This window comes from Aspergillus fijiensis (genome assembly GCF_003184825.1).
Source record: "Aspergillus fijiensis CBS 313.89 unplaced genomic scaffold BO72scaffold_1, whole genome shotgun sequence".
Lineage (NCBI taxonomy): Eukaryota > Fungi > Ascomycota > Eurotiomycetes > Eurotiales > Aspergillaceae > Aspergillus > Aspergillus fijiensis.
This window is the reverse complement of record NW_024468977.1, coordinates 511006-527682: the sequence shown is the minus strand read 5'-3', so window position 1 is coordinate 527682 and position 16677 is coordinate 511006. Positions and strand designations below refer to the sequence as shown.

Sequence of the window (16677 nt, the reverse complement as noted above, 5' to 3'; positions counted from 1 at the left end):
TGATTGTCTTTCGGGTGCTGCTTTGAATCTTGCATGCAACAAGACTGTACAATAAATCTGCCCATTTTGATTGAGTTGATCCTAGTGGCGGAAATCGTTTTGGTTTCAAGTAGTGAGAATAGAATGCTATTGTAGTATAATATCATTTGGTAGGCATTAGGCAATTATTCGACACAACAGTGGTAATTTTCGATTGGAGCTTCGTATGATGGATGGGATGGCTCCTAATCACCTACCGTATGCTGATGCTCAGGTTTAGTTCGTACCTAACCTTCTCCTAGTCTCAACTGGTCGGGTGTAGTTAGTGGTTCTTTTTTAAAGAAAAAAAATAATAATAATGCCTTGCCTTTTTCTACCCTCTCAAAGGTGCTATTATTATTAATGGTTCTTTTCCCTTGAAAGCTCTTAATTAATTCCTGACTATTGTTCTCTGCCGGGTGATTTCATTAACCTTCAGTGGGCCCTTGACACACCCTCCTTCACTCTCTTTGGATCTCTTTCTACAATCCTTGGCCCAAAGAGTAATAAAACGAAAAAAGAAAAAGGGAAATAAAAAGGTACAATACCTGGTTTTCCATTACCATACCGCCCTTCGCTTTCTCCCCACTTCTTAGTTCTGGTCCTGACGCTCTCTTTACGCTCTCCGCTCCAAGGCCGCCTTACACTCGCATCCCCGTTCCTTTGGCATCATCTCATCTCATCTTTCTTTCTCTTTTTCTCCTCCCCCTCCTTCCTCCTTTCCTCCCACTTGTGACGCTCTCTATCAAAAAAAAAAAAAACATACCTAGTCACTACAAGACCAACCTCCTTGCCATGGGTCTTGTTAACTTTCCATTCCCGTTTGCTCTATAGCCTGCAGACTCCTCCAATCCTCTTCCCACTCTTTGTTACTCGATCTATGGCGGATTGTCTTGCTTCGCCTTCCCGTGCATTCGGCCGCTGACCTGCAGCACTCACGCTGCCATCCGCCTCTGTTTCGGATCCTGAAGACGAGAGGAGCTCACACTCTCAGCTACTACCCACTGTCAACATCTTTTTAACGCCTTTCGTCCTGTCGAACGTCTCTTGTCTCTCCCTCAACCCGCATTGTTTCTCCTACGGCCTCATGTCCGCCCTGGAGGTTCCCGAGACCGGGTTGTCTCTCCGTCGAGACAACCACAGCAATGATGCGGCAGCCAAACCACCTCAAATAATGCGATTGAATCTCGCGCAGAGCACACTCGACGAACTTATTCAGAGCCTTCGCAACGACCAAACAGCTCGGCTTCGCCTCGGAAAACATCCGTCCCTCCACTACGGCACCAAATCCCATTCGTTCCACTCCCGTCTCGAAACGCACCGGTCCGAGCTCTACACTAGCAATGCCGCTGATAAAGAGAACCTATATTTTTCGGGTGTTTTGAGTCATAGCTTGGAGGTTCAGAAGGCCAAAGAGGCTACCGCAGCCACAGATCAGGCATTGGCCAACCTCGAGCAAAGCTTGAATGCCTTTGAAAGGGGAAAGGGCAAAACACACTTCATCAATGCTGGTGATGATGTACGAGCTCTCCGGGCGGGGGACAGTCGGTCTAGCACCGGCAAGCAGGCCGCCCGCCTGGCTCGCAGCAAGGTCGAACTGGAGAAAGACCGATTGCTCACTGCTGCCAATCGGTCGGTATCGTCGAGCCCGGCTCTGGGAGTGGCTCGGTCTCCGGGAGGTCCCCTCACCCCTCTCACGCCCACCTCTGCACCTCTTTCTCAGAATAAAGACCGGATTCGCCTCGAAGCCCTCAAGGTCCCCTTCATCCACCTCCTCGCTATTCGCGCCGTGTCCGCCCAGTTCCTGGCGCGCCAGACCCGTTCCTCCCTCGAAGACTGCGAGACATTGGCCCGGAAATATGGCCTGGAGAACCGAATCAACCCAGAGAAGTACGACCTGAGAGATAAATCCTACAAAGATCTCGACGTCTGGAAGTTTCCGTACCCGTCTCAGGAGGACCGGCAGGAGGCAATTGACAATGCTATCTCTGCATTCGATCGCATGCGGATCTCTCGCTCGGACAAGCTCTGGCAGATGCTTCTGCCGAAAGAGGAACGGGGTAAGGGCAAGTGCCTTTCGCGGCTGGACTTGCGAACAGGCCCCATTAAGAAGGCCCTGACCCCTCGGATACAAGTGCAACCGTCCGATGACAATGGCAAAGACGGCTACACCACCGGCCAAGATACCGACAAAGGCAGTGCATCTGGCCTCACCCCCAGAGCTGGGGAGCCTACATCAGCTCCCAGGTCTGTGCCTACCGTGGCCAAGAAGCGGGTTGGTGACAAGGATACTCCGCTGAAGCGCTCGACCCCCAAAGTCAAGGCTGCAGCAAATAGTACATTGACCGGTCGTGTGACAAAGAAGGCTGAGCGGAAACCCGCCGGGAAACCGGATACCAAGTTTAAATCAGCGGAATTTGTACACGACTCTGATGAGGACGACACGGATATGCCTGACGCCTCGTCCGCAGAGAAGCCACCGGCAGAGCCCTTCAAACTTCAACCACAAACCAAGCCTGCCAGCAAGCCGGTCGAGACAGCTTCGAACAGGGAACTGTCACATGTGCCGACCCCCAAGGTGGAGCAGCCGGACCCTATAATCAAAGCGGACTCTTCTCCTCAACTTGCTAGCAAACCTCCTGCTGCGAAGAGACCCCCTTCCGCGCGGCCGCCTGCCCAAAAGTCCCCTGTGAAACCGTCGCCGCTTGGATCGTCGCCCCCAACGAATGCCTCTGATGTCCCAAGTCGCAGCCGCTCGTCAAGCCAGAATAATTCGTCTAGTTCCTCCTCTTCTCCGCTCATCACTCAAATCTCCAAGCCAACCCGACCTCTCGCAGCGACTGCCCCCACAATTCGAAAAGTGACAAAGCCGAATGGGGTGGCCAAGCCGTCCGAGCTTGCGAATCCGTTAAAACGCAAGGCAGAATTAGATCGACCTTCATCCCATACTCCAGGCCAGGGTCGGACTACTGGCGACTTGGAGCATAAAAGGCGCCGGGCAGTAAGCACGTCCAGTGGCAGTACTGGCAGTGCTTCGCCACCCCTTAGTCGTGAACTGCTCATGCAGCAGCTACATGAGAAGTCGCGCAAGTTCAAACAATACTATGCCAAGTACTACGCGCTTCATGAATCATTAGCGTCGCAAGCGAAACCGTCTCAGGTAGACATCGACCGCCTTCAGAAGCAACACGTTCGGCTGCAGAGGATGAAGAAGGAGATCTGGGACGAAGACCGACGGCTGAGGGATTGACACTGACGACGGCGCATTGGATATCGCCGTGGACTCGATGTCTTACGTTTTGTCTTGGATAGAAGGCCTGGATCATTCACAGCACGGACCTTCAGGTGGCCAATGATCATTGCTACTGATTTTTGACACTGTATGTTGATTGCATAACGAAGCAGATCACCAGAATGCTTCGGGGGCGTCTGCGATGCTTAATGTTTTTCCTTGCATGTTTTTGATGTTTTTCATTTATCGTTCTTTTCCTTTGTCTTGTTTATATGCATATCTGCACCACGATGTCGCTATCTCTTGGGAGTAGCGCCCGTGCATGTAAGTGGAATGATTTATTAATACTATGATGCGAACTCAGCGGCCGGACTTGTCATGGCGGCCGGGAAGCAAGGCAGCTGCAAGGAGTTAGTCCTGAGTAGGACAAACTTGCAGCAGCCTCGGGGAGGAAGAGCGGTAGAATTAAACGAGATAGGAAACCAATGAGAATACTGATTGATACGCCAGTCGTCTAGTCTCCTTGTAAGTTCACTGCAGTAAATTCAGTAAACTTATCGAAGTTCCCCGCCTTCCAACCTGTGGTGAACGAGTCAAAGTCAATGGGGAGGTGGGCCGCGAGGATTAGTAGCAGCAATCGGAGGGATCGGATGGATATGCCTGGCCTGGCAGGTGAGCGAACCCGGAGGCAGCCTGACGGAGGTACGTCCCGCTCTTCCTGCCTTAATTCTCGTGTGCGGTATTCTGGTAACGAGGGAATTGAGAACTTCAGGTCATGCACGATGCTAAATCGGGGTTGCAAGCCACTTTGCCCCTCGTGCGTGTGGCTGACATCGTGGTGCTGGCTGGGTTCTCTGCAGTTTCTTGACCCCACCACCAGTAAGGAAAGGAAAAGGAGAAAGAAAGAGTGGAGGAGCCTCGGAGAGAGGTGAGGTAGGTTAGTCAGTAGATTTCGGAGTAACTACCTCACCAACTAATGTTTCCAGGGACGCCCCATTCGTCTCCCCTCTTTTATCTACTCTTCTCTTGTCTTGTGCTCCCAACCCTAAGTCAGGTACTGAACTTGTACTCCAGTATCTTGCTCAAGGTTCAAGTTCCCAAGTGTTACCCGAAACGAAACATGCATATCTACTGAGTAGTTACATACATGGATTGTGTTTAAAATTCAATTGAGGGAAAGTTACTGAGTATGTCAACTGGAAATCTACCCCGGATCAACCCTGGATGATTGATGGACAAGCCCCGCTAATCCTGATCAGGGAACAGCCCCCCACCCGGTGCACGTGGCTGTCTCAATCATCATTCCTGTAATTCCGGTACCGTTATATTTCCGCGTCTTTTGTATTAAATACCGGTATCGTTACTGTCTGGTATGTCGGGCGGGCTTCTGGACCGACGTCATCGGTCGGTCTCTTTCGGCAGGCGGTCAGCAGCCTTAGCTGCTGGTGCTGGTGCTTTATCGGCGACCCGAACTGAACCACGAAATATTCCCCGGGGCAAAGCAAGCACCGAGACATCTCTCGCCATTTCAGCTATCATTCGTCGATCTTCAGGAGGGCCTTATTCTCCAAAACATTCACAAGTGCAGCGTGAAATACAATTGAAGGTTATCATCACCTGGCTCTGAATTGCTTTTCCATGGTGTGGGGCTCTTCTCCGGGCGAGAGTGACCGTCTTTCGAGCTGCTGCGCGTTGCGGATAGTTCTTCAACCTCCCCTCGCTCCTCCCGGTCGGCTAGCCGGTTGTCTTTGAACGGATCTTGGGGTCTCCGGCTTAGAATCTCAAAGTGTATTGCTCGCGCATCATTACAGTTACTGTCTTCACTGCTTCATCACTGGTCCCGGAGCGAAAGGCTCTTTCAATTCTGCAGGAGCTGTCCTTGATACCTCAGATTACCTTCCCATTATCATGAATCCCTCAAGAGGCCGAGGGCTGGGTCAACGAAGTCCCCATGTCCTGGTAAGTGGCCATCAGCCTTGTCGCTCTCTCTTCCGGACTTCCAGTTCCTTACGCATAAATACTTACTGTACGCTCCCTGGATACTAGGTCACCGACTCGCGCGATCAACAAACCTCCTCCCAACCCCGCCGCCGTCGCTCCCCTGCAACCCGCTTCATTACCGTCGACAACGTCCTCCAATACACCTCCGACGTGCCCTCCATGCAACAACGGTACCCGCCGCAGGGCGCCCGGACGCGGCCACGTTCCCGCATCGCATCGGCGGCCGGCGGACTGATCGGGGCCGCGGCCGGCGGAGCGAGCTCCTCCAGCGGCGGCAGCATCGGCGCAGCCAGCGGCAGTGCCGCGGCGGCGACGATCCGACGCCTCGCAGCCCAACCGCGGTTGCCGCCCCGCACCACGAAGGTCAGCGAGAAGCTCGTCCTGCTTCCCGAAGCGGACGGGAAGCTGCCAGAAGACGAGGAGGACGAAGGCGAGGAGGAGGATGAGGAGGCCGTGGACGAGGAGTTCGTGCAGCGCGTCGCCAGGGACAAGAACCTGGACCCCGAGGCGGTGCGACAGACCCTGCTCGCGCAGAAGAAGATGCGGCTGGCCGGCGCGGACTTTGGCGTGGACAACGACATCGCGCCGCTGCTGGCGGACGAGGAGCTGCTGCGCAAGCGCAAGGTCGCGCCGGAGAAGGCGAAAAGTTATGCGGAGCGTCTGCCCAAGGCGCGCCGGGCCGAGAAGCTGGCGCGGGTGACGGCCTACTGCACTGCGCAGGCGTACAAGATGAGCTCCTTGGCCTCATTTGTGAAGGAGAGGCATGGCGGCCGCACGAAGCTGTATGATGATTGTTTGTACACAGCGTATCATCTGCCGCTGTTGCCGGGCCTGGATGGGTACAGGCTGAGGAGTAGCCCCATGGTGAAGAAGCCGGGCGGGAAGTCGATCCTCGATGAGGAGATTGAGCGTAATGAGCTGCGGGATCATCACGAGGATTATCTGGTGGACGCGGAGGAGCATTCGGTTGTTGGCGGACGTCATGAACACCGGTCGTCGCATCAGCAGCGCAGTGAGGCGCAGCGACACAGGGATGAGGAAGGGCACCATCCACAACAGGAAGAACAAGAGGAGCATCGCTCCGTGCCTGGCTCCGAGGCGCAACCCTTCATGGGCGACGTCGACGGCGCTGGTCATCAAGCTCCAGCAGACGCGACGGCCGTGGCGGCACCAGTAGCCGCACGTCTGCCGTATAATGTCGCGGAGATGTTCGTGTTCAGCTACGGAGTAGTGGTGTTCTGGAACTTCACCGAGAAACAGGAGAAGGATCTCCTCGCCGATTTGGCGTTTGCAACCTCGTCCGTGACCGGGTCTCCAATCCCGTTGGCGACCTTGCCCCTGCAGGAGGAAGATTTTGAGACGGAGGAGTTTCATTTCGAGTACTCGACGGAGATTTCTCGCCCGCGCGTTTACAACGACATGATCACCCTTCGAAGCGGCGACCACATGATCAAGTTGGCCATCAGTCATGGCATCGCACAAAGCACTAAGCTCTGCTTCTTCGAAGAAGTTATGGCTCGCCAGATGGCCGAGGCCAAGGACGTCCCCCGCCGACTCGCCATGACAGGCAATCTTGGCATGAAACGAGACGAAGTGTTCCGCATCCTGGGTAGTCTGTTCAAGAGCCGCGTAGAAGTGAACCTGTGTACGTTTGTTCGCAGTTGAGCCAACCCCCTCCTTTCAAGTCACACACACTGACAACCCAAACCAGCATCCAACGTTCTCGACGTCCCCAACTTCTTCTGGGAAAGCGAACCGACCCTATATCCCCTCTATATCGCCGTGCGCGAGTACCTCGAGATCAAGCCTCGAATTCAAGTTCTGAACGAGCGCTGTAAAGTCTTCCTTGACCTGGCAGAGATTCTTTCCGACTCTATTGCCGACAACAAAACCTCCCGTAAGGCCGACCGACACCTTCCCAACCCACCCCTTGCACAATCTTCTTCCCTCCCCTTCCAGATATAAGATCGGATAATAACCTTGACAACCAAACCACAGATCAAACATGGATCATCATCGTACTCATCTGCGTCTCCATCCTCGTCACCACCTTCGAAGTCTTCCTCCGGTTCGGCCTCCTCTCCTCCCGTGAAGGAGGTGCCTCAACCAGAGCTACCACACCTATCACCTCTCTCGCAGCCAATGTCCTCGCCCGGGCCCTAGGCAGCGGTGGCAGCAGCAGCAGTAACCCCGCGTGCGTGTGCTCATGTCCCGCTCAAGTTCCCGGTAACAGCTTGATGAACACCACACCTCCAACCATGGGATCGCCTTATTAGGAACTAGAGAGAGAAAAAGACGCCAGTAAAAGAAATCCTTCTCTTGTCTCCTATCTACCTCCCCAACATGCCTCTCAATGCCCGAAAGTTAGCACTTAGGATCCCGACAACTAATCATCCAAACCTGAACCCGAACCCGAACCTCCCTGCTTACATTGTCCTGTCCTCGGTCATGTGACATCCTCCTACCCCTCTGGTACTTACTCCTGGCCCAGAAAGGCCTGAATGAATAACACTGTACATCCGAGGCAGTTTAACCCCCCAAAACCCAACACCTCGCAGCTCACGCAGGCACCATGCAGGCACGGGGGAACGGGAAGCACCAAGCCATCCCAAGAACCGTCTCTTTTCCTTCTCCCCCCATCCCTTCTTTTTCTTTCTCTTCCTCCTACATTGTTCTCTTATCGCGATAATCCATTTGATATTAATTAGGCAATCCCAGCAGGCTTTTGATTTTCGGTTCGAACTATTTGCTCTCTCTCTCACACGCAAAATCAAGCTTCATTCTTTCCACCAGGTCCATTTTCATTGTTCTCTGTGTATCGGGTTGCGATGTCGCTACCCTTCTGCTATGGTAGCTTTGTTCAAACCCTTAATCACAATCACAAAATGGAATTAAAAGAGGGATGCAGGCCTCTACATGCTGATCATTGTTTTGGCGATGATGTACTTTATGCCTTTGGGGTAAGCTAGAGGGAGGAAGTCTGCTTATGCTTATAGTACTACCAAGCTTAGATGACGTCATCGCGGGTTGTTTACGCACATCGACGGAGCAACTACAGTGACTGCAACCCTGAATGGAAGAGCGGCCCCAAGAGCAGAATAGGATGAAGTCTCGAGAACACAATTGATTATGTAGTAGTTGGCGGGGAAAGTATGTATGTATATAGTATGCTAGGCAATCGATATCTACAAATCGGGATTGATGCCGATGAGAGGAAGGGCAAGGTACGGGAAGGAGTGACAAATGAAAATGAGAATCACAACAAATGAAACACGGAAACAGGGAGGCAAAAACAAATGCGGATGAGAGGAAAATTAGGTATAAAACAATGCACATAGATGAAGGAAAAAGTCCAGATCGAAGAAGACACAAATGACACCCATAGAAACCCCATACAGCCGAGCCTTGAGCCAAATGATGAACAACCTTTTCCAACTCTATCTATGCTTCGTCCGGGTCATTTCGCCATTGGGAAAGAACAAAAAATTATCAGAATGAAAAGGGGGAAAGGGGAAACCGACAACGAGAACAATCAGCCAGGACTCCATCCAGTGCTCTTTTCCAGACCCACACTGGTGTATGCTATGATGGTGTTGCTAGCAAACCTATCAACAGAAACAAACAGATGCCAGGATGATGATGATGATGATGATGATGATGTGAAAGATGAGTGACAATGTGGGAAATGCTAGGAAATTCATCGACGCAACAAAGGAAATGTAACAAAGGAAATAGGAAAGCAAACTTGGATGTTTGACTCCACCGGTGGTAAGGTGTGCAAGTCATCCCTCTAGAGAACTCAATGGCTTCCAGTCATTTGAATGCTTCAAACATACGGCCCTGCCGTTTGTTGAAGCAACCCAGTTGACTGCCACACTAAACCGGAGTAGACCATGCGCTGTCACCCAGTCTAGGCTTCATTTCATAGTTGTCCGGTTCGGTGCTGGCGGGTCGTCTGATGGTCGAGCTGGGGAAGTACATGTGGGGAGGCATAGAGCTCGCATACGCCGCACCGCTCGGCTCAGGATAACCAAAGTCGGTAGCAGAGCCGGGGGAAGGGATGCTGGAATGAGACGGAGAAGCCCAGCCCAAGCTAGTCATATGCGGGCTACCACTGACGCTGTTGGGCCGGTGATCGTTGTTGGCAGGCGGCTCAAGAGGTTGAGGGGGCCCATAGCCCGAAGGATGCGAAGTCATTGAAGGTCGAACATGCGGAGCACTGCCATAGCTTGACAAGGAGGGCGACGTGGCCGTGGGAGAAGCTCGAGGGCTAACCTGAGGGAAGCCACCTCGGACATGAGGCGGGATGGAACCGTTGGTCATGTAGTAGTCGGAGCGGGGCATATTTAGCGGAGGCAGATCGCCAACAGGCGAAATAGGATGATGCGCTGGGGAAGGGGTCGAATGAACCGAGCCATGGTCAGAGAACATATCTCCTGAGACTCTCGCCCGCTCCTTGTTCTGCCTCAAATTGGCTTCAGTCTCAGCAGCGGCCTCTTCAATGGTACCAGTGTGGTGATTTTGATGCCGTGTCAGCGTAGTGCGGCGAGTGAACGTCTTCTGGCAATTCGCATAGGGGCACTTGTAAGGACGCTTTCCGGAGTGGATCCGGCGATGCCTAGCAAGAGACGACGAATCGCTAAAAGGCTATATATCAAGATAAAAGGTTAGCGGGTGTGGGGCGCATTGAAGAAACCACATATGCATACCTTGCCGCATCTTTCACACATGTGTGGCTTTTCGCCAGTGTGGACGCGAGCGTGCACGGTCAGGGCCGAGCGCTGAATAAATTGTTTACCGCACCCCGGCCAATCACAAGCGTGGGGTCTGATGCCCGAGTGGATGCGCTCTGAAGTGGCGTTAGAAAGTCACCAACTGCTTGACGATGGATAGGATGTGCTTACCGTGACGTGCAAGGTCACTACGACGAGCAAATCCCTTGCTGCAAGTTCCACAGTGGAAAGTCTTTGGAGGTGGATCCGGCCGTCCCTGAGGAACATTGGCTGGTAGTTGACCAGCGCCAGCGTATGCTCCGGGAATGAAGGTGTTTTGCAAAAGAGGCAAGCCTTGGTTGGGATGAGCCTGCGGTGCATAGCGCAAATCTTGCTGCATGCTCGGCATTTGACTCAGCTGAGCATGATGGGGGTACGAAAGAACCTGCTGGTCGGTCGACTCGGCGCCAGGCTCCGCCTTCATCTTTGGCGAATGATCCATACCAGGGTTCGGGACCAGGTGCGCTGGATCGAAGGGTGTGTCTGCGGCAACCATGGCGGTAGAACCTTTTCTATTTAGGATGTTTGTGATGTCCATGACCCGACCCCGCGGGGAAGTGATAAGACGGCGGTCAGGGACAGATCAGGTCTCCACGAAAGGCGTTCTGGTGCTGAGCCGTAGATTGTCTCCACGACGTTGCTCCTCGGGGTTCTAAGCGACGACTGTGACTCCGGCAGCCGTGGTATTGCGAGATGGTGGGAACAGTCCTATTGGTGCAGTATCCGAGACACCGATCGGAATCTGGTCGGATGGCTGCAGCGACACTGAAAGTCTCGAGATACTTGACAGTTGAAGCGCACTTCAACAAAATCCGAGGTTGTGTAAATCACTGAAAAGTGTGTCGCCACGTCTTTTGCCGCGAGTTTGCAAGGATTCTCAAGTCACCGGGGGTTGTTGGCCGGGGTTGCAACACGCCAATGTCGGCAGACTCGGTTTGTTTCGGCGGGTTTCAACGACAACACTCACAGCGTCTGCAGAGAGGAGGGGTATGTCGTAGTAAGAACAGCGACAAGGTAAATTGTTTCTGCACTGTGTGACAAGATTGTGAGAAGTTAGTAAGCTGCGCATAAACAACGATAATAATGTAAGATGAGATCTTCTGCGTTCGACTGGACCAGCTTTTCCGACATTCTTCGCAGGACGCGCAAGTGATTGGATCTCGTCATGTTATTTTTTTGTGGTTTTTCTTTTTCTTTTCGCGCAGGCAAGTTGATATTGAACCAACAACAACATTGCGCGCCAAACCAGAAAAAGAAATTGCAACAGAAGACGATGCGCCAACGAGAACACCCACTCCGCAAAAGCAAAGAGGGGCAAGCGCCCGTTCCGAAAATATGCGCCTGAGGACCGGCTTGTAGAGTGCGCCTGGGAGAGATCCCCTCCTCAGGAAAGGCGGCGAAGGGAAATTGGTGGTGGGCGGAGCGCGATTCGAGCGCACGGAGAGGAACTTACAGAGAAAGAGAAAACTGGCTGACAGATTTGCAAGTGGGATTAAGCACAGCTCGTTACCAGCAAACACTGCGCACTGAAGCAGGGGATCGTCGGGAGATCCGTGGGCGTCAAACAAATGCACCCAAAGGTGTTCTTCGACGGAGCTTCTCGGGGATATTCTAGGAGCTGAAGGGAGGAATCGGAGACGATCGCACCACCGCAAATGGGATTCACGCAGGAATGACCACGGAAACCTGAGGAAATGAAGAGGGTGTTGGGGTATTGGTTGGGAGAGTTGAACTGGAGGGGGAAAAACAAAAAGAAAATGTCAGTTTGGTTTCGGATCAGAGAATGACAGGAGACGAGAGGCAAAGGAAGGAATAAAGTACCAGGCAGGCAGACAGGCGCAGGCAGGCGATGTCAGGTTGATGAAGTAAAGAAGAAGAAGACGAAGAACAGTGGAGGAGATGTAATGAATCGGTAAGGAAGAGTATCAGGTTGGTATCGAATATACAGCAGCACCCGAAACTTTCTATCGCTATTTCGTTCTTCTTGCCTTTTCGATTTCTTCTGGAGTATTTTCTTCTCTGCTCTTTCGCTTTTTCCTTTTCTCTCTCTCTCTCTAAGAGTAAACGCGGCGCGTGGCTCTCTTTTCTTATTTATTTGCTACTCGAAGACATTCCTTTTCTCCCCCAGGCAGACCCGGTAGTTTAGCTTAGCTGGTTTAGTTACCTAGTTAAAATTAATGTTTCTTATTATTAGTAGTTGCTCCTAGTGCCCGGTAGTAACAATGAATTGGGAATATTCATAACAATATTTTTTTTAATTCTCTTTATTTTCATTATATTTGATTTTCCCGATTTCCCTTGGGATTAGTCGGACTAAGCCCTGTTAGTCGGAGACTACCACTTTACACGTTTCCACTGCGTGCCCCAAGTGGCTCCAGTGAACTCTCACGCCCGAAGAAGCTGGCGGCACCAGAAGGTCACCGTCAGCGCTCGGCTCCACAACGTGGCTTTCATTTCTCCTGGCCGTGCGAGAGGGAGAGTACCGTACGGAGTACTAAGCACTAAATTATGTACTCGGTACTATACTCAGTCAAACTATCGAGGGAAAATCCGCGCTGCCACTCGCACTCCTCCTTCTTTTCCTCCTCCTGATGGTGGTGGGGTGGTACGGATTGATGCCGATCCATAGGGACTATGGGGAATGGAATACGGGTAGACCGTGGTGATGTTACCGTTCATATTCGCAGTTTTATGGTTTGTTGTTTGAGTGGATTGATAGATTCATTGATTGAGAGCTTCCCATGGTCATTCATTTGACCTTTCTCCGGCACATCTATGTTTATGTTAATCTCCTCATCCATCTGCTCTGTCCCCTCCCCGAATCTCCTGGTCGCGCCATGATGCTGGTTGTTCCTGGCGGAAACAGGAACCGTGTCGGACAACGCGCCTTGCTCAGGAGATTTCGACCCGCTAGTAAGATAGAGCAGCCATCATCATGGACCTATACTCTAGCAAGTATACAATTAACGTAGAGGTCAAGGTGTTCCTTTCCCACCCCCCTCCCCTTACCCCTCCTCCCATCTTCCCCTCTTTGATCGTGCATGAAATCGAGGCTAGGAACTAGACCGGTGACCGCATCACTGTCTCGGAAGCTTAAGTGCTGCTTACCCCAGGGCCAGTCCTCAAGGGGCCTCTTTCTGCCCCTTCCCCCACTCTCCCTCCCCTGGTAGGAGTTCCTGCAGGTGATGACGCCTTCACAGGGGGGGAGGAGGAGAAGGAGGAGGGAAGATGGTTCAACTTGAACAGGTGACCATGTAGGTATCGTGCAACCTGCACAAGTGTCCCAGTTCAAGTTTTTGGCCGCGATCAGGCATCAAGCCGCGTGAAACGTTCGCCTAGGATCGATCATTTCTGGCATGGTACCTAATAGAACCTACCCTCCTGTTCTGAGGTCATCATCATCGCCATGGGTTGTTATCTGGGCCCCTGGGGTCGGACAAGACAGTTGTCGGTCGGGAGAATCTCGACTCTCCTCATTCGCCGACAGCCCTCCTGGCTGGAAATTTCAGGACAATCTTGTGCTGGAGCTAGATCGGAAGAAGGAGCCAGATTACGAACAGGAAAAATAACCGTGGCGGGCGACTGACCCCAGGCGATCCGGCTCTTCGACGGGACGGAGAATAATAATAATAATACGGTACGTAGGGAATTCCAGTTGAATTTCGATTTCCCCCCTTTCGGGAGAGGGTCCTAAACCTGGCCTGTGATTACGGCAGAGCAACGGTTTGAAAGTTAATTTCCTTCTAGAAAGTTTCGAATGATGAGATGGGGGGTGGTGCCGTGGTGTGGGAAGAAAGAAAAAAAGGGATCGGGCATGGTTCCCAGATTGGCAGATTAAGCCCAGAGGGAGCTTTGAACACACCATTGCCTGGTTCAAGACAGTTCTCCCCACTTTCATCGCCGTCGTCCGGCCGCAGCTGCAGGGACAGGTCGCCCTGGACCTCTCAGCGATCTGCATGTCACGTAGGACCGCATGCTGACTGTCGCGGCAGTGGGAGAGGCGATGACCACACACAAACACTGCACATACACACACGCGCCAAGGTGGGCTAGCTGGTAACCGCAAAAGCAGAGCTCAATGGGGCTTCTTCATAATAGTCGCAGTGGGTTTAGGTTAAGGAGTGCGGTCAAAGGACGAAAATGAATATAATAATAATAATAATGAAAGGAAACGGAATAGCAACTGATGGGCCGTGGAGTAAAAGTCGACGACTCAGCAGGTTGTCTTTCCTGTTACTGTGTAGTTCCTGCGACTAGTCGCCTAGTCCGCCTTGCTAGTTGTTGACGGACCTGACGGAAGCAGCAGCGAGGCGACTTTCAGTGTTCCAGTTCCAGTTCCAGTTTCCACTGCACAATACGTACTCAGCTGTACTTCCCTCCTCCTTTTCCGGGTCTCCGATTCGGTCCATTATTTCTCGCTTCCCGATAGACCTGATGATGGTGATGATAATGATGATGATGCTTCTATTTCCTCATTCTTCTTTTTTTTTTATTATTCGAACGGGGTCAATTCCTAACACCAGTCGTAACCTTGATGCAAGACCTATCAATCCCCCGGATCATGGATGGCTTTACCCTCTCCTTGAGTCAACTTCTCCTTTCCCCTTCTTGACCCTGACCTGTGTTTTTCTTTTCCCTTGTGCAGAAAGTGGCTCCACTACGAGACACACTACTGGATCACCAGTATCGCACCAAGACCAATCCGGCCAATGGAGGAAAAGTGCCAAGGGGGGACGGGCTTCCGTTGAGCTTCTAGAAGAAGTCGGAAGGGGGGGGGGCATGGAAGGTCAGGAAGGCTTCTAGAGGCCTTTCTTCCCATGTGCCAGTGCGGCTGCGTCACCCACCTTCAATGCCGGTAAGTGGCCGGTGGGTGGCCATGTCTTTTTCTCCTGACGCCCGTGTCACATCCCTGTCTGGGGTCCAAATCTTCTGTTCGGATGTGTATGCGTGTGTGCGTTTGTATTTATGACTTCGGGACAAGCGCGAATTGTCAGAAACGTTCCTATACTCTCTATGTCTTCACTACAGAATCAAAGACGCGGGAGACGGAGAAACTCAGCAGAGAAGAATTATGCGCTGGTCAGAGTGTCATCCTAATCACCCTAGGCGAACCAAAGAATGGGATTATTATCATGATCACGACCCGTCCGCATCGTCATCGTTGCCGGTCATCCCTGCAGCGTCCGTGTTGGCCGTGGATCAGAATGAAAATGATTTCCTGGGCCCCACGCTTGTCTTCCCGTCTCGGGGCGTTGGGCCACCGTAAGTTACTGGTGGTTTTTTTTGCTTTCCTATTAAATGATATTCGTGTTTCCATCGCAATCTCGCAGATCGCCCTGTCGCCTTTCCTAAATCGAGGTCTTTGTTTCCTTCGACTTGGCACACGTAAGGCAATGAGACTCAGGGAGTCAGGGGTGCTCGGAGTTTTGACAAGGGGGAGGGGAGGAAGGTAGAATGGAATCGATTGAGGAGTGTTCCGTAGCATGACGTTCTCTGCCGTTTCAATTAATTAAAGCAATTCTTGCAGTTGTAACAGGGGGGGAATCAATCAGAAGGCAGTACGATTGGATGAGCGGGCTCAACTCCATTGCGACTGGTCGGTTGGGGTTTCATCTGCTGGTTTGAAGTGCGCCAACTGCGCTCCAGGCTTTTCCACTGCACTGCCTAAAGCAGAATAGGGGGGAACTCCATGGTGGCTGGGAGCCTGGGAGCGATGAGGTATGCGTCTAGTAGTGCGGTGGTAGTAAACAGCCGTCAGATTGATGAGGGAGGCTTGTATAAGCAGCTGTCTTATGCAGAAATGTAGAAGAAGCATCTCCGGTGGTGTTCCGCGCTTGGACCAGGCAAGTATCAGATTCATGTCGGTAGATGACATCGGCCTGCAGGTTGAGCACTGAGCAACTCTATTCACTTCTGGTTTCTCTCATTCTAATTTGCCAACCTTGCTTGCCACACTTCTCTGTGCGGAGCACAGTAACTACATCCGAATCCTACCTACCTCAAGTTGCAGCCATATCTTGTATGGAACCTTCCGGTTAAACCCTCATCAGGCGACTAGCACGGCCTCTCCGGTAGAAAAGGAAGAGAGCCCCTTCGCAGGACTGAAAGCATACATGACGTGCCTCGGCAATATTCGTCTCCCACTACTATACCTATCGATGGCCTTATACCCAGAGTGGTATACGGAGATCATTATTATGTTCTCTGGACTAACGTTACCCATACTAAATTAGTGCTTAATTGACAATCACATAGTATTCGAATTTCGAAACCCATCGGCTAGCTACCGTTGAACCAGTGCAAGCAAGCTCTTGCAGGTCTACCCCGAGTCCTCAGGTGTGACTCCTACACCGTCTTGTCTCTATCCTAGCTTGATCGACCGCCTATTCGAACTACCAACATAGACTCTTACTCTACCAGGCTATAGTGCCTTCTCTGCCTCAGCTCCCCTCCAAACCCAATCCGTCATACCGACCCTGATCGTCAGTCTGGCATCCGGAAATTGAAGCCACCTCGACACTAGAAAGTGAGGACTAAGACTCTAAGCGGTAAAGTGAGCGTGGTTGTCCCCTCCCCAGTCCGCTTTTCCAGTCTCCTCCCCGATCCCCATCCCTCCTTCACCGTCATTTTCCAGCACTAGACTCCGGCCGAAGC

General features: G+C 52.1%; 4 protein-coding genes across 4 annotated transcripts; 3 read left to right on the top strand and 1 right to left on the bottom strand.

The window, feature by feature from the left end:
• Positions 1–752: 752 nt before the first annotated feature.
• BO72DRAFT_6949 (uncharacterized protein) lies at positions 753–3560 on the top strand. Its single transcript, XM_040950622.1, has one exon. It carries the CDS (start codon positions 1106–1108, stop codon positions 3266–3268), a length of 2163 nt encoding a protein of 720 aa, XP_040806680.1. The 5' UTR covers positions 753–1105; the 3' UTR covers positions 3269–3560.
• Positions 3561–5018: 1458 nt separating this feature from the next.
• BO72DRAFT_6894 (RMD1 family protein) lies at positions 5019–7640 on the top strand. The gene is made up of 4 exons (XM_040950617.1): positions 5019–5209; positions 5297–6896; positions 6963–7148; positions 7250–7640. The coding sequence occupies exons 1-4, from the start codon at positions 5159–5161 to the stop codon at positions 7525–7527; spliced, it is 2115 nt and encodes a 704-aa protein (XP_040806679.1). The 5' UTR covers positions 5019–5158; the 3' UTR covers positions 7528–7640.
• Positions 7641–8191: 551 nt separating this feature from the next.
• On the top strand, positions 8192–8925 carry BO72DRAFT_454383 (uncharacterized protein; the record flags this gene model as incomplete). Its single annotated transcript, XM_040946182.1, has 3 exons — positions 8192–8211; positions 8418–8475; positions 8590–8925. The coding sequence occupies 3 exons, from the start codon at positions 8192–8194 to the stop codon at positions 8923–8925; spliced, it is 414 nt and encodes a 137-aa protein (XP_040806678.1).
• BO72DRAFT_6871 (putative C2H2 finger domain protein) lies at positions 8858–10751 on the bottom strand. Its single transcript, XM_040950616.1, has 3 exons — positions 10156–10751; positions 9961–10100; positions 8858–9898 (listed from the first exon to the last, which is right to left on the bottom strand). The coding sequence occupies exons 1-3, from the start codon at positions 10559–10561 to the stop codon at positions 9128–9130; spliced, it is 1317 nt and encodes a 438-aa protein (XP_040806677.1). The 5' UTR covers positions 10562–10751; the 3' UTR covers positions 8858–9127.
• Between the last annotated feature and the right edge of the window lie 5926 nt (positions 10752–16677).